Consider the following 22,934-nt stretch of genomic DNA (forward strand, 5'->3'; position numbering starts at 1 on the left):
TGTTATAGTAAGCCTTTGCAAATGTTAGAACATCAATGGAAGATGTTCCCTGTAGATCCTCTCCCCTTCTTAGTCCATCAGATGTTTGGGTTGCTTTTAGTTGCTGTACTTGGAATTTCACTTCACTCTCCTTTCTGGACAGAAATGTCTAATCTGAAAGCAAGCCTTATAACATATTTTTCGCCCACAGTGTGGCATTAGGTTAATGCAGTGTGTGTGTGTGGTGGAAATCTGTTTCAGAACAGAAGTATGCTTTTTTTTACAAATCCATAATTTGAAAATTATTTTCTCATTGACTGGTTTGTTTCCTATTTCATGCAGTGAAACTGGGGGGGGGGGTTCCATTTTTATCTGTGTAAATGGTAGCGTTGGTATTTTAATGTCCTAGTGTTATATTAATATGTGAAATACAATGTAGTCAGAGTATTATGTGGTGCCTTAATTTAATAATAGTGAAATAAGTGTTTACAGTAGTTCCTTTATTTCCCTTCTCAGAGTACTCCATACACCAGGGATGGGGAACCCCTAGATGCTAGTGGTTTGCAGCTCCCATATTCCCAGACCATTGGCCAGGCTGGCTGCTGCTGATGAAGTCTAGCAACTTTGGAGGACCACAGGTTCCCCATCCCTGCCCTGCACCCTTCTTGATTATAATTATGTTTTGTAATGTCTGTCTCAGGACCAAGTGACTCTTTGGCCTTTTCTGTATAGAAGATTTAGTATGTAAAAAAATAAGAGGCAAAACTTTATATCCTAAAAATTCTGTCTTCTAGGCAATTGAAAAGCTACAGGCTGGGGCTCTTGTAACAGATGCAGTGACTGCAGCGCTAGTTGAACTAGAGGTACTTCTCTTTATTCAGGCATTCACTCTTTTGGTTGCAGTTTGTTGACCACATTTTTCTGTTCAGCTGCCCTATATTAAATGCATTAACTTTGCAACCAATGCTAGAAGTCTTTCATATGTAAAAGGGCAATTTTAATATAATTATGATTTCCCTCCTCATTTTTCTGTCTGCTTCTACTTTTTATTGCTGCAGGTGTCATTCCTTTTGTGGAAAGGAAGGTGGCTGAGCTTATCACTCTGGGTGCATTTCAGATTTTTGTTGTTTTTTCTTTGGCAGTTAGGGTTTGCTTCCTTAATGTCTGCTTTAATCGTTGTGGGGAGCCACTAGTAATTCCTAATGTGCTTTCAATAAAGACATGCATCTGTTTTCATAAGATGAGGGACAATGCCATAACAAAACACCACATTAATTCCCTAGGTAAGACCTGGAACAACTAATCTTGCTACCCTAAAGATGTGGTATGATTTAAACAAACATGTTTTTTTAGTTAAATTTAAAAAGTGCAGTAGAATATCACTTGGTATTTCTGAGGAACTTAAAAAGCATGAATAACTAAACGGATAACAGTACTGGAATTACAGTTGTCCCATAGGTCAGGTTATTGTGTTTGAAAGTGAAAATGTGCTGAGTCCCTGCGGTTGTGCAGGGCGATTACATAGAGAGAATGAGCTCCTAATCGAATGCTTTCAGATATCAATTCTTGGCCACTCAGCTCTGGTTCAGAGGCGGTATAGGTACTTCACTGTCTCTTAAATATGATTTGAAATATTAAGCTTTAAACCTTTAGCTATTATTACGAATATGCCATCAAATGGTTGGCATGTGCATGGAAATTGATACTGCAGATGAGATGGGTTGTTTCTGAATAGATGGGTGAATGCCAGACGGAGCTTTCCTTTCCGAGCCAACTTTGTCCGCTTCCTTTTCCTTGATCTCTGCTTCTTCCCTCTCTCTGTCCCTTGGTGGTTCTGCTTCACCTTACCTGCTGTTTTCTATATGCTCTTCCTTCCCTTTGGTCTTATTCAGTGGTAGTCCACCCCTGTGACCATGTTGGCAATGGTGGAAAGCAATCTTAAGTCTTCTCCCAAATATATTTGGAGGCCTAGCAATAAGCATTACTACGAGAATGGCTTTGCCACAACTTCCCCATAGAATCCACTTTCTTTAATTTGGTTACCTTTCCCCCCCTGCATGTCTTTCTCTGCCTTTTAAAGCTTAATTGGATGCTGAAATGTATCAGTTGGAATATGCACAGTGCCCCACCTTGCCCTTTAGTCCAGCTGTGGGGAACCTTCCCAGATGTTGCTGGGGGAAAAACATATTTGGAAAGATCTGGCTTGAGTTCTTTCAGATCTTGATATTTCGTCTTTATTTCTCAGTTCCAAGGGGATCTTGGAAACTGTGAATAAACAAGGGTTTACAACTGGTAGGAGGAAAACATTACTTTCCATTCTGGCTGAACTATAGTCATATGAATTCTTAATGGAGTTGAGAAGGAACTTTTCTTCGATAGTAGATCAGGGCCTTTATCAATGTTGCTACCAGTACCTGTAATACTGATAGGAAAGTCTCTGAATGTAGAGGAATGCATAAGGAGTTCCTGAGGTTACCTTTTTTATTTTTACACCCTTTTTTACAGAGACTTCTACAGAGTAGACTACAAATCATCTGATTTTGTTTGAATGTGAGAAAGGGGGGGAAAGATGATGTGCCTTTTCAGGCAGTTGTCTCCTCCCATCTGCTCCCCACTCAGTTCTGCCGAGTTTACATATTGTCAATTACACAGGATTCCAGCCAGTCCAAGAGGCATCACTTCAAAGACTCGTCAAGGAGCAGGAGTTTCTATTGATCTTTTATGAGCTAGTAGACAGTTTGCTTGTGGTATGCTGGCTGTTTTTTGCTCACTTTCTGTGCAGAAAGAACGCAAGCTCCTTGTGCCAGACGATGTGACTTCACAGAAATGCAGCCAGCTACTCTGTGAATTGGACATAGCAGTTTGCATGTTGAGAAGATAATCTGCTGTGATTTAGTTGTCAGTGACCGCTGTATTTCCTAATATTAAGGTGGCCGATGTTGATTGCAGGTGCTTGCCAGATGAGGACATAATTAAGTAGTTTTACATTCCTTTGGTGCAAGCAGAAATTGTGATGAATATTTGAAAATACAGCACGAAGGAATCTAGAACATCAGCGATGGGTTCTTAACGGGACAGCACAAGCTGCAAATATTAATGCTGTGGGTGGGAACCCCCCTGCTTCCCGACCAATGTGCAAATACAGAGTTCCAGATATTTGGGTGGATGGAGAACTGGAACATGCTTTCTTTCCTAAGGAGGTTCCATAAGGATGCACACCCTCCGCAGCACACATACACACTCACTGATTATTATTTTTCTAGATTGTTCCCCACGAAAGTTCCTCAGTACTGGGCAGTAATTAAGGGCTTAATTCTAGTTAAGATAAAATGGAAGTATTAGCTATTAGACCTATGTTAGGTGTGGGGAAGTTGTGGCCTGCGAGGCTGTTTCCCGCAAACCACGCTCACCTGTGCATCAGCTGATGTGTCTGGTGATGTCAGCCAGGCAGGAGGGCAGAGCTTAATCTTGTACTGGCTATGTGCCTGTTCTCAGGTGGGGAGTAAGGTGCTTCTCAAAGCATGCTTGAAGCACCTTGTGCACTTCTCCTGTAACAGGGAGGAAGGGAGGGTGGGTGGGTGGCAGCCGCTGCTGCTGCCTGCTCACAGGAGAAATTTCAAGCAGCATTTTTGAGAAGTGATGTAAAGCAGCCCTGCTGCTCTTGTTTCAGCTGAAATGGGATAACAGGGGCTGCCTTAAAGCACTTCTCAAAAATGCAGTTTGAAGCATCTCTCCTCTCCATTTAAAAGAAAAGGGGGCGACTATTTCCAACTGCAACTCCAACTCCTTCTGCAAAAGGCTTTAAGACAGCCCCTGTGTTCATAATTCAGGCTGAAATAGAAGCATGGGGTTTCTCTTACAGCATGTGCAAGTCTCCCTGCACTCATCCCCTCTTTAACTTCTGAGATCAGGAGTTTAAAAGGGATGGGGAAGACTTGCACAGCTGCGTATTTGACAGGTGGGTGGCTCCAACCACCTGTCAATCATATGATGTCATAATGCTGTGTGATATATAAGTGAGTGACCTGGCCCATCTGTCAAATTTGACCCACGAGGCCGATCTTAATAAGGATCTGGCCTGAGAAGCTGAAAAGCACCCCCCCACCCCCCCGCTTTTATGTGGACCTTAATCAGATGTGAATTTCTCTGTATTGTTTCTGGAGTTGGAATGCCCAGGACAGCCTGCATAATTGGTCAGTTTTCTTGGCATTCCCAGAGACATCACATACAAACTGTTGCCTTGCTCATGACATTTTGTAGATTGGTCAGAGAAGATAAATGTGATCAGTGTTTTGCAGTTATGTTGTTGCTTAAACACAACAAGATTGTTCTTGTTGTAGAAATAAAGGGAGGGCTTGTGAATAATTTCAGTTGAAATAAAATATAGTATCAAGTCAAGTGCATGCTGTTAACTTTCAAGAAAGCAGTGCTGAGACAGTTTCTCTATTGGAGTACTTTTGATTATTATTTTTTACGCCTGCTCTATTGCAGAGTGTGTTGCTTTGGTCGTTGCTTAGCCTAATTTATTTTTTTATTTGAAAAATGTTTTGTACTGCGCTTTGTGGGTAACTGGCCATTTCTCTTAGCTTTTTCTCGCTGCTTTTTTCCGAGTGAAAGAGAACTCTTATCTGTTTTCTTAACAGATGAATATTGTATTGACATGTTTTGGAGGACTGGAAAGTCTAAGATGAAGAACACTAGAGACAGCAGTGACATGCATTGCTGCTATAAAAGAGTGATAAAAATTCCTAGCAGATCTTTCACATTTTAAATGTGACTTTATTTTAATGATTGCAGCTCATAAAATGAGATTTTCAAATCATTCCCTCCTTTCTTTTACAAGCATAGGTAGTCCTACATCACTGGGCTAATACCTTTGGTATTTAAATGATATATTTGAGTTCATTCTTCTGATGGTAATTGACAAAGTGTAGAGAAAAGACCATTTTTCATAGGCGTTGTTCTTTTTCTGACTATTTTGGGCGGTGTGAGCGTGACGTTTTTCCTGTGATGCCCTAATATTTTATCTGTGATTAAGACACAGTGCCTTCAAAGCATAGCCTAAAATTTAACATACCAAAAGATTCTTTTTTGTTGAATTTCATCGGTTTGCCACTCCCATTTTCCAATAAGGACCCTTTCTAGTAAGGCATCTACTCCCTCCCCCAAGTTGCTTGTCCTGTGGTGACTATCAATAGAAAGGGTCAGTGCTTTTTTTCTAAAAAAATGTTTAAGGGTACTCTCATTTTGACTCAAGAAAATCACCATTTTATAGTTCAAATTGGGAAAAATAAATACAGTAAATGGACAAAAGTACAAAGATGCACAAAATGTTTAGGGGCATTCATACCCCTGTGTACCCCCAGAAAAAAAACACTGAAAAGGGTCAATCACCATGATGATGTAAGGACTGGTTGGAGCAAAAGTGGAAGACTATGGCAACTTTCGTGGACATGATCAAGACAGGATAGCTTGAGTTGCCCATGGCAAGAGAAGGCATCTAATAAATTCAAATAATAACTCGAGTGCCCAGTTATGTGACATAGACTACATTCGCTCATCCTAGTAAGACATGGTTAATGGTTCACTGTGAACATGGAGATCTACTTTGATGCACCACAGTCAAAGGCTTAGAAACACACTTGGGGATTGTGCTGTGCTTTTCTCACACCAGAAGCAGTGAGCCTTGGCTTCAGATGATGGCTTGTTTGAAGTGAAACAGACCATGATTCCTCATTTGAATGTAATGTTAATCTAAGAATCCTGGTTTGTTGCCCCTGCTTGTTATCAGGGAGAAGCGGAAGTAGGAGCATGCTATGTGTTTGTAGCGAAAATGTTATTTACCGTGAATTTCTGTTGTGTTGGAGGACATTCTCTTTTTATGCCTCCTCTTCCAGCAGGAGGAGTCATCATGCCTCCAGATCTTCCCTGCCTTAGATGGAATAGGACGGGTCTTTTGCCTATCTGGCGAAAATTCCCTTTTTCCTTCTACGTTTGCTGTGAGTTCATTCCTTCTATTTCCTCCTCTTCCCTTGCTGGGTTTGTCAGGTTTCTTGTTTACTTCTTGGTTTTTTTATGTGTGTGTTTCCCCACAAACACCCACCCACACCTTGTGTGTTGCCTTTCTTTGTTTTTATTTCCCGGGGTGGTGGTGGTTTCCCTAGTCATTTTCTCCTGGTTCCTTTTTGGCCTCCTGGTGAGTTCTACATTACTACATCAAACAGGACTACCACTGTTGGACACTGAGCACCCTTATTGCTTGGTGGATCTGGCAGGGTCCTGCATTACTCCATCAAGGAAGATCACCATTATCGTGAAAATGAACTCCTCAGTGGCAATTGCAGTAGGTCCCGCATTTACCCCACCAAGTGATATTATTGTCTTCCCGGAGATAGGCAGCTAGTGTTGATTTTACCCTTGGTGAGTCCTACATTTACCACCTCATCAAGCGGGACCACAGTTAAACAGGCTTTGGGTGCCTTTTTTGTTCTTGATGGAATGCACCTGTGATTTGTACTGACAACACTTTGACATGAGCTTACATCAACAAGCAGGGTGGTACCCTCTTGCAGAGGTTGCTTTTGTATGAACTGAGTTATCTTCCAAATAACTTACAATCTTCCACACTCCAGTTAACTGATGCTTTTAACCCATGTGAATTTAGAAAGGTTTTCTTTTGTTTTTTGTTTTGTAAGGGAAGATATCTGAAAATTGTTTTACATCAATGCCATAATTTATTCAAAGGCTTAATTCAAACAATACAGAGATATTTCTGGGACAGAAAATATATCCCTTACCAGAGACACTCCTCCAGCTCAATCCAGTACACCATTAATCATGGCATATTGTAACCCACTGAGTCTTTGAATTGTCATTATGAGTTTGTTTCCAGCACTGTGATCAAGGCTTCCATACTGATCTTCATAAAAAGAATATCTTTGGTTTTTTGGAACATCTGAGGAAATGTGCTAATTTAAGAAGTTGCCTCGTTGCATTGGCCACAGACCTTTGATCTGATCTGCTTATTTTGCTTGTTAATTAGTTGCCAGTTATTTGTGTAACTTTAATTTATTGAACCATTTCAGTGTTTCTTCGCAGATGTAAAATACCACCTGCAGTTTGGTTTTTGAAGAATGTTTCACTTCTAGCAAGAGTAGAGAGATAAATAGAAGTTGTAATTTGGGTTGTGCAGAACAGAAATGGGAAGAGAACAGAAATTTATATAGTGCTGTAATTTACTGATGTTGTGGGGTAGCTCAGTCAGTAGAGCAAGAGGCTCTTAATCTCAGGATTGTGAGTTTGAGCCCCATGTTGGGCAAACAGATTATTGCATTGCAGGGGGTTGGACTAGATGGCCCTTGTGGTCCCTTCCAACTCTACAATCCTGTGATGTTCCTAGGGCCTGTCTCCAGGTCAGTCCCTCAGCTGCTCTGCTGAGTCCAGACTTTCCTTAAAATACTGTCTGCCATCATGTACTGTCAGCAGTAGGTCTCTCTCTTTATATTCTTCCTCTAGTAAATCTACACAAGACACATGGAGTGAGAGACAGTCACCTTCGAATCCAGCCAGACCAGATCACAGAAAGTTAAAACATAAATATATATTTGCTTATGGAAAATAATATCTAAAACAAGTAGTCATTGTACACAGAATTCTCATATTTTCAATATCTTAACATAACTCTTCTCCACAACATCTATGCTTTTATGCATGTGCTTTCATTATCTCTGTCATCGCATTCCTCTTGTCTGTTTTGCTTGCAGACACTTTCTCCTTTTAGTTGTCATTTCCGAACCCCACCCTGTCACTCACTCTGCTCTGCCCAACATTCCATTCAGCTTCCCTAATGTCAGTCATCCTTCCATTGACACTCGACAACTTTTGAAGATTAATGCTGAAGGTCTTAATGATCATTGCCTATTGACACTTTTAGGAAATAGGTATTCATACTGTCACATGTTCTCTAAACTGGGGAGACCAATTACATAACCACATTTTAAAAAGTTATTATTTATATATACTTCCCAAACAGATAGAGGTCATTGGTCTCTGTCCCCCCCCTTTGGCTTTTTTTCATATAATTGTATGTAGCCAGTTGAGTGCTTGAGAAAGAGCTGACAATAAATGCAAGAATAAATAAATGCAAGTAAATGCAAGAAATGAGAGAGTGCTTGCTTATAGTGATAGAGTCTCTATATTGTACCACAAAGTGCCTCTGGCTCCTAGTTCAGCCACACTATTAGGTGTTTGGGAATGTAGTAGGTTGTATTCTGGAGCCTTTTATAGCTTTGTCTTTCCTGAAGGAGGCTGAAGTGCTCAGTGGACACTGCTAGCTAGCTATTACTGTGATTACAATAGGTTTGTACACAGTCTCATAAATGCAACAGTAAGGATTTATTTTCGCAGAAGCTCTCTCTCTGTATGCATGTATATAAATATATCTAAAACCAACAACTTCATATGCCCCAGAGGCCTGAGATTTTGTTTTTGACAGTTCATAGAGAGCTAGATAACTGTAATTATTTAATGATTGGTCTTTAGGCAGTGTATGTAATATTAGCCCTGTGCATGAGCAAGCAGGTGTTAATCAAACTGGCCACTGAAACGACGTTTAGCACATAGTGGCCCAGTTTCCATATCATGGTAAACCTAGTTAATGGTTCTGTGAGTGTGGAGATTGCTGCTGCTGCTGCTTCGTTCCTTCCGTAGTGCATGTGGGAGCATCGATGATCTGTGGCTTAGCGTTCTGTCTGCACCATGGATTGTGGTTTTGTTTTGCTCCAAACAAACCACAACATGAAGGCAGGAACAAGCCTTGCCTACTCTTTGTAGTTTGTTTGAAGCAAACCAAACCAATATCTCCAGTTCAGACAGAACACTAAGCTAGGGATTGTTGATGGTTACTTCCAGTTGCACAAGGGAAGTCCCATGTCCCCAGTCAACAATTAGCTATGTCTTACCATGATACGTACATGCAAAGAAAAGCTATGCTGGAATCTCAGAATTCAGAAACTTCTTGAGGTGTTACAGCACTGAGCCCAGTTATTAAACTGCCGATATATTTGCAAATAAATATTGGATAGAAAATATTGAAGAAATGTAAGTGATAGTACATGTGACGAGGGAAATTTATTTTGACACTATATGATTAGAATTGTCAACTGCAGTTGTTATGGGAATAAGTCAGTGATGACATAGTTCTCATTTTCAGTGTGATAAGCTATGCCTTAAGCTCTGAAGACTTGGTTGACAAATGCTTTGGCTGATGTTTTTAATCTTTATTCTCTCATTGTGATGGATTGATCTTGCTTATTCACCAGAACAAACCCATGATCATTCTGTTTGGGAGGATTGTGTGTGTTTTGCATACTGCTTAGGGAATGCAAAGTTGTTGTGTGGTTTTTTTTAAAGAAATGAAATCAATTGTATCCTTAAATGTTACTCCCTAATTTGGAGGCTGGGATGGAAGGAGGAGGAGAATGACAGTGCAACTTGGGCAGATTAATGGCCTCATCTTAAAAATGGCATTGCTTTCAAGGCTTTGTTTGGTCTTTTATGGAACTGAATGTTTGTAGCTGGAATAATTAACATCCTCTGACTGTTCTGTGTTATATGGTTTATTTTCTAGTAAAAGGGATACCAGTTAAGTTTGTTGCAATAAGGTTCCACTGAAATATGTGTGAAAAGTTAGGCATGGCTAAGAGAAGTCCAACTGATTTCAATAGGGACAGAGTTCGACTAACTTGCTCTGGATCTAACCCAAAGTACTTTAATCATAGCTGTGGATTATCTGATTCCTGCTGGCCTACGTAAGGGTTATGATGACAAATACTCTTTATTTCCACACTTCAAAGATGTTACTTGCTTTGTAGTTTTGGGGAAATGAGAATTTCTTCCATATGAGTAGTTTGACAGACTTGTTTCTTAAGCCACACTATGAGATGTGTAAATGTGATAATAAAATGGCTAGTTAAGAAAGAAAATAATAGGGTGGCAAATTTGCGGAGTTAGGAGAAACCACTTTATCCTTTATTTTAGGGGTATTAAGTGCATAACTTTATCATCCAGCTTGCAAGTCCCCAAATGTTTCACACAGCCCTGCGTTCAGCTGTGTACCTTACTGACCCTTATTTAAATTCTTCTAGGCAGTTCATATCTGGTGGCCATATCTCTTCACCATGATGCAAAATGTCCATAATTGCAAATTTCCTTGTGGCAGCTTTATTAACCCCCAACTACCTCCTCCTACTGGAAGAGTAGTGGCTGAGAAGCCCCCAATACAAATGCAACAGTTAGGATCATGGACAATATGCACAGATTTGGCTAATTTCTGGCTACATCCTTGGTTTTCTGGTTGCACAACTATATATAGACAGTTTACTTTGGAGCCTCTTTTCTAACACGTTTCACATGTCATGCAGCTTTGAGCACATATTTGCACGGTGTGTGAGGTTCCATATTACTTTCCATGCATATATGTAAAGCTTAAGTTTATTCATAAAAGTCTAAATGAAACTGCCTGAACAAGACTTATTCTTGCTATACTGAGAAGCAGTTGTCTTTTTCTTCATTTTTAGCTGGAACAATCAAATTCTTTTTATCTATGGTAAACTGTACACTGGCAACTCCCCATTTGCATGGGGGTTGCGTTCTGGGTCACAGTGCATGTTAACGGAGTTGCCTATACATGTTTATCTTTGTCTTTCTCTACAGGCACAGGTACAGACACATTTTGTTTCCCATATTTATTTAGGTTAGATTTGGCATATTGTTGCCCGGAGAGAGAGACGAAATCTCTGGTGGATAATGCAGGGATGCATGTTTATGTGTTAGATCTATATCCAGTATATTGGATGAAGTCTGACACTAAAATAATGATGCAATTTTAGCATTTGTTACCAGAGTCTCCCCCCCCCCCCGCCGCCCCCAAGTTAACACTCTTCGTGTGCTCTGCCAATTTGCATGCTTGGAATCCATTGAAATTGTTTCTCTGGTCTCATAATTCAGTTGTTGCAGAAAGTGTCTCAAATACTTCCCATCCTAGCCCTCTTTAAGGCAGAAAGCACAGTTGCTTTTTTCTCCACCTGCCATTCCTTTGCATCTTCTTCTTCTTCACTCTGCACCCTTCATTGGCTTCTCTCCTGTAAGGAAACTTGAGTTTCAGCTGATGGGATGAACAGCATGTGCTGGGAGGCCAGTTGGCCCCAGTACTCATCATTTAACTCCTTTGATAATATGCATAATTATGGATAGATTGCCTTCATGCATTCTTTCTTTACATTTCTTTACAGGATTCACCCTTTACTAATGCAGGAATGGGGTCTAACCTAAACCTTTTGGGTGAAATAGAATGTGATGCCAGTATCATGGATGGAAAATCACTCAATTTTGGAGCAGTTGGCGCTCTCAGTGGTATGTTGAGCAAGCTCTAGAAGACGGAATGTTTAGATTCAAAAATATATTTGATTATGTAGTTGGAGTCCTAATACGCTATAAACATGGTGCATAATGTTACTTCAAATCCATTTACATGGATAGGATTGCATGTGACGAAGAGCAAGAACCGTATCTTTTTAGGCATTGTGCAAAATAATTGTTTGATGGCTATTAGCCATGTTTTGTTTCCACCCTTTCTGTGTTACTAGTTTAAGGTTTTTGCCTTCATCTATCCAGTCTCTGTTCTGATTTTAATTTGACATCTCTGGTGTTTGGGGTGCTAAAATAAGGCTTATTTTTGAGATGTTAATTGCAAAGCCAAGGAATAAATGAACTTTCCCCCCCTGAATAACTTGTTGAGTTAATTGGTCTAAATCCAAGGTAATTAAAACTATCTGGAGTACTGCATGACCATTTCCTTAAATGACTTTTCTTCCTGTTCCTAGGAATCAAAAATCCTGTTTCCGTGGCAAATAGATTGTTGTGTGAAGGGCAGAAAGGAAAGCTGTCTGCTGGCAGAATTCCACCTTGGTAATTACTTTGTTCTGTTTGTTTCTTATTTGGGGCAGTAATGCATACAATATTTGAAAGTTACTCTTATTAAAAGAAGGCTGATGCTTTTTAGTGTGCATCAGTAATAGCGTGCTTTTAAGCTGAGGATTGGCTTTGTTGTTGATCTTGGAACATCTTGCACGCTTATTGCAGCTGTGAATAGCATAGCTTTGCCTTTTATCTTTAATATTCTGTTCTAAGTCTGAACTTCTTCCTCTGTGGTTGTTTATGCAGATATTTACACTGCTAAGCTTTTATTTCTGATGTTTCGGGTTCAAAATATTAAAAATCCAATAAATCAGACCTCAAAGCTAAACATAGCTTGTTGTTGTGAAATGTTACATTTGTGCTCTCCTTTTGCTTCCAGAGTTTTAAACTTTCAGCATATGCTCTCATTTTTGTTGAGGAGAAAATGGTTTCATATTGATTTAATTTTTGTATAGATTTGAAGGTGAACTATAATTATTCACATTTGCTACATTTGTAATAATTTTCAAGTGTGGAAGAATAAGGAAGTTTATTATAATTTTTTAATAATAATAATAGCCAAACTATGGTCTGAATATCCTGTTCAAGCTGATTAGCTTACATGCTATATCATACACCTATAAATGTAAAAATAGGTGAAAAATCTTGCCAGAGAAATCAGTTGAAATAAGTTTTTCAACAGTCTATATAGAATGTTGACAAAGGAGAAGCTCTCTTCAGCTTAGCAGACAGGACATGATAGAGTATAGAGCCTAAAGTGCTTAAAGCCCCTGACCTTTAGGGTTAAAACAATGCCATATCCCAATGCTGTTTTCTACAGGGATCATGTTCAGTCATACTCCTCTTCACAGAGGGCTTGAAATAGTTGGGTTTTTCTCTCTTGAGGAGGCAACAACAGAGTGGCAAAATGATGCAGGGGGTATTATGAAATGGTTTTAACTTTTTCTCAGAATACAAAAATCTGGGCTTTTCCAGGGTAATTGGTATGTGGCAGGTTTTAAGATAAACAGGATACATATTTATGTGCTGTGTTAATAACCAATGATTAACCAAGTTGCAATAGTAGCTGGCCTAAATACTTGGCTAGTTGTTGCTAGTCATGCAAACAAGAATCACAACACCCATCTTTGGAGCCTTGTGCAGTCAACAACAAACAGGAGGACAACTGTTGCTGTTTCATTTTACAAAAATAAGAAGTGCAGTAACTTATAGCGAGCAACTGATCTGAACGTGTGTGTATGGGGGGGGGGCGGGACTTCTCATTGTTTCATTACTTAGGACTATGTTATGCCTGTTGTAACAACAGCAGTTCTCATAATAATTCCGTGTTCATTTTTTTACTGTTAATTCCTGGTTTCCACCTCGTTTTAAACATTCCAGAAATAAAGGCTAAAGACCAGCACCTCTTGACTTGAAGAGGTGGATTAGGCTGTAACCCAAAACATTAGACTAGCTTTCCCCAGCCTGGTTTTCTCCAGATGTTGTTGGACTATAACTCCCATCATTCTTGACCCCTGGCTATGCTGCCTAGGTGCTGGTGATGAGGGTTCAGCATCAGCAGGAAGACACCACCGTGGGGAAGGCTGTATTATTAGAGAGTAAGCCTCAATGAGGTTAGAGGGGCACAGTTCTGAGTAATCATGTATGGGGTTATTCACTTAATTTAAACCTGTAAATTGAATTACGTTTCTGAAGTTTCTTGACATGATAAACAGATACCTTGCAATTAAGCTGCAGCTAACCTTACCTGAAGTACATCCCTAGTCAAAAGTTGTCTTCCCCACCCCTTTTGTCTTCCTCATTGCTAGTTTTTTAGTTGGCGAAGGAGCTTTCAGGTGGGCAGTGGATCACGGGATACCTGCCTGCCCTCCAGGTGTCATGGCAACAAGTGAGTAAACTTTTCCTAGGAATTCTTCTTCTGAGAAGCTTCAGGCACACAATCAAGAAAACAATCAAATCAGTGGGATCTAGGCTGCTAAACACTTGGATACTGTTCAAATTAAAGAATCGTAGTCACACTGGATTTTTATCTGCATAACAGCCAAAATATCATCTCTGGAGCTAAGGAGGTTTTAAATAGTGTAAATGGTGGTGTAGCATTTGAAAAGCTTCAGCAGCTTCAGTATATTGTCAGTCTCACTTTCAGATACTTACTCTTAATTATTTTCATCTCTGCCTCTCCTTGGTTACGCAGTTTATAAGCTGCTGACCTAATAGCTTTGCTAAACAAGCTTACCCTCGCTGACTCTCTAGTAATTGTGCTTTGTAATCTTTCTTTTGCCAATCATTTTACCCCCAGCCAGCTTTAGAAGGGAAGGTGCAGTACCACTTCAGCCACTTTAGTGCATTTTCGGTACACTCCATTAAATGACTGCTAGAGGGTGCTGTATGATTGGCCAGAGTCGGATTGCTTTTCTGAGGATTAGGAACATATTATTTTGTTGTTGCTGTGATTGCACTTAAAACTATTTCTAGGGCTTATAGCATATTTCTAAATTTGTTTTGGTGATTCCAGACAATATTGTTGTTTTAATGCTGGTGGTGAAATAGACATGGTGATTGCTCATCATGTCCTGTGAAATTGTTGGATATCTAGTGAAGCCTGTCCTGCTTAATTTCAGTTCACTGCAAATAGAATGAATCTGAATGTTTCTGAAAATTTAGAGTATAATTAAACTGAATACAGTGGTACCTCGGGTTACATACGCTTCAGGTTACAGACTCCACTAACCCAGAAATATTACCTCGGTTTAAAAACTTTGCTTCAGGATAAATACAGAAATCGTGCAGCAGCGGCAGCAGGAGGCCCCATTAGCTAAAGTGGTGCTTCAGGTTAAGAACAATTTCAGGTTAAGAACAGACCTCCAGAACGAATTAAGTACTTAACCTGAGGTACAACTGTACATGGCGGGGGGTGGGGGGAGATTGACTTAATAATAAATTTTTGACCAATCTGAATTTGAGAGGGTAATTTCACCAAACTTGCATAATCACCAGTTGAAAAGACCATGTCTCCAACAGGTGGCCAAAAAATCTTCCTCTTAAAAAAAAAAGTATGGGTTAGTTTCCATTGGTATATTAATTGAAGATAAGTCTTTTTTTTAAGTTCAAACAAGCAGAAGTAAACTGATTTTTAGATATAAAATAAGTCACTGGAACAAACCAGTGACCATCATTGTGCATCAATAAATTTTGCTCATCTGGTTCAGAAAAATATTCGGATTATTTAAAACAAATATAATTGTTTTAAATGCACAGATATACTCTGTGTGACTCCCTATGCTTTATTTCTTCAGACCACTCATGGGAAGAATTTATAATATCTGTGATTGACACACAGGCCAGCCAGCTTACACTTCAGGGCCTGCTGCTGGTAGTTGCCATTCTCCCTCCACAGGTATCCAGACAGGTAGCTGATTCCTGACTATCCACAAAGGTCAGGATACAGCTCACATGAGCGTACATGCACTTTCCTTACCATATGTAGGTAAGCTTTTCCACCTTCTGCTTCTGTCCTGCGTTACGTGATCTGCAGCAGATACCAGCTATCAACTGATGAATCTGACAGATCTGAACCATTTGGAGGCAAAGAACAATAGAACCAAAGATATTTATTTAGAGGAGTTAACAGTTTCAAGCTTATCAAAGGAAACACAAAAAGAGTGTTCAGTCTTATAATGTTTCTTTCACATAAACATTAAGTGCCATAGATTAGGGTGACATACTAATAGAGAATTGATAGGCACCCTGTCCATTGTAGAGAGCAAAAGGATTGCCCTCCCGATCTTGGCAGATGTCATCACAAGCAGTGTGTGTCCACAAAGCAGCCAGTCAACACCTAACTTCAAACAGGTCTATTATCAAGAAAAGCATTCCTTTGAAGATGGAGTGACATCCCATTGCTCATGGGGAGAAATATCCTCAGCATCCTTTGAAGTTTTCACTGTTTCATGCATGTACGTTTTATTAATGCTGCTGCAAATGTTGATAGGCTGTAAGTTGCTTTGATTATCTGCAAGGAAGGCAGGGTAAAAAATAATTTAAAATAAACAAGTGTGTATTCATTTACATAATGTTTAAATTCCCTGTGAGGGGGAATTCCATCTAAGAGTCTTTTAATCATCTTTAGACAGTGTAACCATGATTGCTGACCCCCACTTTTGTTAGAATAGAGTTGAGTTTGTGTTGAGATAAAAGGTCAAAATGCCATAGACCAGTGGCCATGATCTTCGTTTTTTTTTTTTTATGTTGAGTTTCAGACCATATTTTGCGCTCTCCTCTTTCACCCTCAATAAAAGGTTCTTTAATTCCTCCTCACTTTCTGCCATCAAGGTTGTGTCATCTGCATATCTGAGGTTGTTGATATTTCTTCCGGCAATCTTAATTCCGGCTAGGGATTCATCCAACCCAGCCTTTCGCATGATGAATTCTGCATATAAGTTAAATAAGCAGGGAGACAATATACAGCCTTGTCGTACTCCTTTCCCAATTTTGAAAGCAACAGCAACATTAGTGAATGCTTTTATCTGCGTTTCATCAATGACCTAGTTTACACATTTTGCACTGTGATTTAATGTGAATGAGCAGCATGCTAGTTCATGCTGTTCCACAGTTCCTGCTTCACTGCTCCCCCTGCTAACCTTTGGTCACACTGGGGAGGAATTGGGCTGGCTTTGGGTTATGTGGGAACCAGCACTTGTGATTTGTTTTCCCTAGACAAACCATGATTGAGAAGCCAGGAAGCAAACTAAAAACACTGGTTTTGCACATAACATGAAGCTAGTCTCTAGTTTTCCCTGTTGCAGCAAATGATTAGCAGAGGGAAGAGCAAAGCAGGGAGTTCAGAGCAGTGTGCACACTGCTCATTTGCTGTAACCCTTAGTTTAAAACAAGCTGTGGTTTAGTGCGACATGCCAACTAGGCCAAGTTTTGAGTAATTTGTGTTTTTGATATTCATAAATCCATGCTTCTTCAGTGGACATGATGAAATATAATCTGTACATAGATCTGAGTAGGGGCTGTTGTTGCCAGTACCAAAGTGTAGTGTTCAAAGAAGGTGTCCTTGGTTTAATTCTTAAGTAATTAAAATGCCATTAAATATTTTATAGGACTTAGTTTAGCAGCTTTTAAGAGGAACAAGAGGAAACTGGAATTGGCAGAAAAGGTGGAAACCGATCTTTTTCAGTTGAAGAAAAGAAGACAATCAAGTGAAAAGGTTGGTATCTGTTCAGAAAACTATTGGTCAACCTTAAATCACTACAGTGACAAGGACTGAGGTTTCTGGGAGTTCTTGTTGCTATTGTGAATTGATAGTCAACACGATGTTGCAATATTACTTATCATTATATTTTAATGGAAACAGAGATGTGCATGCATGCATACTTCCTTGTGTTTGATTTGTCCTTCTAGCACGTTCCCCTTCTGGCTGATTGAAGGCTGCTCTGGAGAGTTCCATGGCCTTTGGGAGCAGCTTTATGGTGTATCTCAGTGTGAACATAACCTGTGTACAAAGGATAAACCACTTGTACTCTTAGCCAATATGTCATAAGTAATTCCCCCCCCCTCGTCTTCGGGGAATATGAAAACAGAACTATCAAAGGAATCTACTATTGTTTGCAGAACAAATAAGTGTGCCTTACCATTATGATTTGTTTATATATTTTACTATTCATTTTCACTTTTTCAGAATGTGCATGACAAATGCAAACATGAAAAGATAAATATCTGTTGAAAAATTTTCTCCAGTTTAAGATTTTGGTGAACATTTCTCACTTTAAAGCATTTTCTGTGGATCTGGAAGGGGATGAAATTTGTAATACCAGGTAGGTAAACATGTCTGGACATTTACCCAGCATTGACCTGGCCCAGAATGGTCCTCTATAGAAAAATCATAGCTGGGTTTTTTCTTTACTAAGTGGTCATTTCAGCACTGTAGTTTTTACCTGCTGCCAACTATATTTTGAATGCAGTTTTGCTGTCAGTAATTAAAAAGGAAAAATGAGGTGTACTGTAGAACTTCTTGCTCTGTTTCTCCTTTTATGGAGAAAAAAAAACAAACAAAAAACTATTCAAGTTACAGTAGCATATGTAAAAATTCATGTCTTTGGAGTATTGCTTACGTTTTATATCCAAAAAGACTAGGAGCCTTGAAAACTAAGGAAAGAGGGATTTCAGTACAATTTATATATTAAAGGTCAAGTCAATGCTTACATATGCCAGTACATGGACTTACCAACCTGCTATTTGAGATTTGGAGGGTCTTTTGACAATATTTTAGGGCAGCAGTTCCAAACCCGTGTCCCTGTCCCTGTCCCCACTGACCACTTGAAATTTTCTGGGTGAGTCTTGGCTTACCATTACATGCAAATGGAACCAGTTTCTAGCAGAGCATGAAATAAATTCTGTTGCATTGTACTATAGCTTCTTTAGTGCTTAATAATTTTGAGTGTACGTAAATTCATTTTTACACAGTGAGATAATTATGTTCCAGTTATAATTTAGAAATTGAAGCCAGGTTTTTAAATTGCCTTCTGAACTCCATAGTAGTATATATACTCTAACGCAAGCTGTGATTTAGATAATTGAATAAATAAGTAACTGGATTCCAAATGTCTTTTGTTAACAGACTGAACAGTTCATTTTTTAAAAAAATGAATTGTTTAATTATTGTGTTAGACTTACATTGTCTTCTTAAATATTTGAGATTTCTTTGACCAATGGAATTTCCCCTTCCTCTCCCCCTGTTTTATGACACTGATGCAGGATTTGATCCACAGTTACTCTTCTGCAAATGGAATGACTCTTTCTGTTCACAGAAGGAACTATAATCCGGTAGAGGCTGCCAGTTGGGGAAGGAAAGGATATTTCTCTTTGTAGTCAAGTATGCCACCTTTCTTCCTGTTCTGTTGGGTCCCCCTACCCAGCAGAGCAGGTTTCTGAGGGTCAGGTGGGCGGGGAGGGGGCTGCAGAGGGAATGACAAATAAGTGAAAGTCTCCTGCCCCCTTACTGCACTGGAAGTGTCCCATAAGTGGTATTCAGCTCATGAGAACTCAGAATTCAAGCCACAGTATTTTGTATGCTTTGTTCACATGACAAGAATGAGAGAGAGGTGGTCATGCATGTGAAATAGCTGATGGGGGGAGCATGGTAGTTTGCCTTTTAAATCTGTCTCTTTTATTTGACTTTTTAGGGTGAAGGTAAGATTGTATTGCTTGATTACTGTAGCTTGATTTTCTGTTGTGAAGTCCCCAAGGATCTTCAGGTGAAGAAGGGTGGTATACAAAATCAATTTAGTAATAATATAATTAGAAAGTTGTGTTGCATTTCCTATCTTTGTAATATTAAAATGAAAACATTATATTATCTTAAAGGTAAAGGCACCCCTGACCATTAGGTCCAGTCGCGGACGACTGGGGTTGCGGTGCTCATCTCGCTTTATTGACCGAGGGAGCCGGCGTACAGCTTCCGGGTCATGTGGCCAGCATGACTAAGCCGCTTCTGGCAAAACCAGAGCAGCGCACGGAAACGCCCTTTACCTTCCTGCAGGAGCAGTACCTATTTATCTACTTGCACTTTGAACATGCTTTTGAACTGCTAGGTTGGCAGGAGCTGGGACTGAGCAACGGGAGCTCACCCCGTCGCGGGGATTCGAACCGCCGACCTGCTGATCGGCAAGTCCTAGGTTCTGTGGTTTAACCCACATCTTAACAACTGTTAACAATATTCTGTTTGTGTAATAGGACTTTCTTAGCCCTCCTCTCTGTGCCTCCCCTCCAAAAAAGCAGCTCCTGAGAGTTGGGGCAAACCTTGGGGCCATTGCAGGCATGGGCAAATGGAGTTGCCACTGAAATCCAGGCCCCCTTCCACTCGTGCTAGGCACCTTGTTATCTAACCCATTATTATTATTATTATTACTTCCTGTGGGTGAGAGAGATAAGTTTGATGTTCAAGAGTGTGTCTTTTGCTCTGTTTTGGCATACACTAGATTAGCCATCTGTAGAGTTGATCTAAAGACTCCTCCATTAGCCTCATTAACTTTAATAGGGAGGCTGAATAACGTTTAGTAACAATTACTGCTTTGGGCACATTCTGAAAATTATGCAAGTCTGTGTGATTAAAGAATTCTAAAAGGAGAAACCTCCTCTCTCCATGCTTTCAGTGCAATGTAGGTGAGCGAGTGTGTGATCCTAACTTTTTGCTATTGATTGTGAAGACAGAGCTTGTGGGTGATTAGGGTTAATTAATTGGCAATGGGTGTATTCTTTTGAATGGAATGTGATTATGCCCACAAGCTACAAGAGCTTTAATCTCAGTTAATGGTTCTCAAATGTTTTCGTAATAAACCTTCTAACTTTTAAAAACCAGTTTGAGCCTCCCTCTGGCAAAATAGAACAGCTTAGTTTTACTGTTTTTTATTCTCACTTGGCATTAATGTCATTCAGATCAAAGGAAGAACTGTGGCGAGCCCTTTTGGAGTATTTTTGTTCTACTGAACTTAAAGCCTACCAAGTCCAGGGAATTGCCTGCTTGACTCTTTAACACAAGGATAAGGGGCCTTTGGTCCTCAAGAGGCTGCTGGACTCTCATCATCCTTGACCATTGACCATGCTGGCTGGGGCTGATGAGAGCTGTAGCCAGACAACATCTGGAGAACCACAGACTTTCCACCTCTAAACATTATTCAGCAGTGAGGGAAGTATACCTTGCTCTTCTCTCTGCATTAATTTGAATGGGGAACTTGGCATTGTCTTTCAGTGGGAAGATCAGACAGGAAGTCTGGTTGACAAGTAAAGGGAAATAACTTTAATGGATAAGTTTCCTTTAGCCACTGAGTACAGGCAACAGCTATTTGATATTTGCTTTATTTTTTACACATTTTACACTACCGTTCATATTTAAGATATGGTGCCAGTATACAGCACAAAATAAATATAAAAGAACAATAAAATGTCAGATTTTTCTCATTTTAAATTAGTAAAACCTGTTAATGCCTAGGTAAAGAAAAATAATAGCAATGAACCTCCTTATTTTATTTTTTTATTTCAACAATTTATATACTTCTTAATTAGTTGTCTCTAAGACATGTACATCAAACTCCACAAATACAATAGAGGTAAAAAAGAGATGCTGACTAAATATCAGGAAGAACTTTGTGACAGTCCGTCTGTCATGAATGTTTTGGTTGAAACTCCTGCATTCTAGAGTGTTGGACTAGATGCTTCTTTTGACTCTACAGCTCTATGATTCTATGTTTTTATGATTCTATGATTAACATGCTTGCTGAAATAAAAAAAGAAGTCTTCAGTAGGTACTGGAAGTGTGATAGGGAAGAAGCTGAATGTCTGCATCTAAGCCATGGGTTGCCACTAGGAGTGACTCCCCCAAAGACCTTGACGATTGGGCAGGGATGTAAAGGCAGCTATTCCCTAACTCTGGTGCCACTGCTGAAAAAGTCTGCTCCCTTTTATATTTTTATACCTTGGATAGAAGAGCTACATAGTAATTACCTTGGCATATGATTTTAAAGAATGGATATGGAATAGATCCAGGCTGAGTGAAGAGATATAAATGGTCCCACGCTGTGTTGCTGGCTCTGTGAACCAATCAGGTCTTCATCTATGGAGGCATCAAAATACTGTCAAGTCTGTATGTTTTCAATGTCTTTGTTTCCCTGCCCCATAGGAGAATGACTCAGGAACACTGGATACCGTTGGAGCAGTTGTTGTTGACCAGGAAGGAAATGTCGCTGCTGCAGTGTCCAGTGGAGGCTTAGCCCTGAAGCACCCTGGACGAGTTGGTCAGGTAGGTCTTAGTAGGGTTTTCATGTTGAGTTGCATTTTACCCTAAGTGTTCCCAACTTGCTGAAAGAGAAAACTGGCTGGGTGACATTCTTTACAACTTAGGAAAAGTAGTGTTTATGAGAAAGCTGTGTTTTACGTGATAAATCATTGTAAGTGGGAATGAGCCAAAAGCTCGATATCATAAGCAGAGTCATAATTTTGGGTATGGGTTTAGGTTAAAAAAAAAAAAAGGGTAAAGGACCCCTGGCAGTTAAGTCCAGTTGCAAACGACTCTAGGGTTGTGGCGCTCATCTCACTTGACTGGCCGAGGGAGCTGACGTTTGTCCGCAGACGTTTTTTCCGGGTCATGTGGCCAGCATGACTAAGCTGCTTCTGGCGAAACCAGAGCAGTGCACGGAAATGCCATTTACCTTCCCGCCAGAGCGGTACCTATTTATCTGCTTGCACTTTGATGTGCTTTCGAACTGTAGGTTGGCAGGAGCTGGGACCGAACAACGGGAGCTCACCCCGTTGCGGGGATTCGAACTGCTGACCTTCCAATCGGCAAGCCCTAGGCTCAGTGGTTTAGACCACAGCGCCACCCGTGTCCCAAGGGTATGGGTCTAGGATACATAAAAAACTGTGTTTTGCTGATTGAGATGTTCCACATTCCACTGCTGTCTGAAGTATGGTTGGTAGCTACATGGAACAGGGCTTTCTTGACCATAACACCCAGAGTTCCTCTTCTGGAAAGTATGCTGACAGCAGGTCTTGCAGAACGCACAGTTAAGATGGTCTCTGGCCCCTTCAGCATCATCTTTTATAATTGGAGTAAGTCAGCTGGAAATAGGCCAGCAAAGCAGGGAGCAGGACTTGCAGAGAAGGAAACCACAGAGACTAGCCCCAACGGTATCAATTTGTGTATTTTAAAAAAAGCAAGCAGCAAAACCACCTTAAACACATCGGTAATAGTATTCCAGAGCTCCCAATCTTCCACGTCTTAGGTCGTTGCTTTATCTAACTAGATGTCCAGACTAGGAGCACAGAGAAGCGAAGGCAGCTGGATGATGATGGTAAAAGCTTCACACTGCTCCTTCAACTACTTCACAGGCTTTTATCCTAGGAGTGACCATGTGCCAAGAGTTCTTACACTTTGCTTAGTCTCTTGATATGTGGCATTAGACTGATTTCTTGATTGC

At 40.0% G+C, this 22,934-nt stretch overlaps 1 protein-coding gene across 9 annotated transcripts in view; it reads left to right on the forward strand.

Annotated features, from left to right (window-relative positions):
* The window catches only part of TASP1 (taspase 1), a 62,438-nt gene that overhangs the window by 11,259 nt on the left and 28,245 nt on the right, over positions 1-22,934 (forward strand). For 6 of the 9 annotated variants that reach the window (XM_083435255.1, XM_083435254.1, XM_083435260.1 and 3 more), the window contains exons 4-9: positions 774-842; positions 11,271-11,391; positions 11,862-11,946; positions 13,764-13,843; positions 17,064-17,170; positions 21,638-21,757. In XM_083435255.1, coding sequence (XP_083291381.1) covers positions 774-842; positions 11,271-11,391; positions 11,862-11,946; positions 13,764-13,843; positions 17,064-17,170; positions 21,638-21,757 — 582 coding nt within the window. The remainder of the gene's footprint in view (positions 1-773; positions 843-11,270; positions 11,392-11,861; positions 11,947-13,763; positions 13,844-17,063; positions 17,171-21,637; positions 21,758-22,934) is intronic. The other 3 variants (XM_083435256.1, XM_083435258.1, XM_083435257.1) reach the window with 1 other exon arrangement.

The sequence above is a fragment of the Podarcis tiliguerta genome, assembly GCF_965153285.1.
Source record: "Podarcis tiliguerta genome assembly, chromosome: 3".
NCBI classification, from domain to species: Eukaryota; Metazoa; Chordata; class Lepidosauria; order Squamata; family Lacertidae; genus Podarcis; species Podarcis tiliguerta.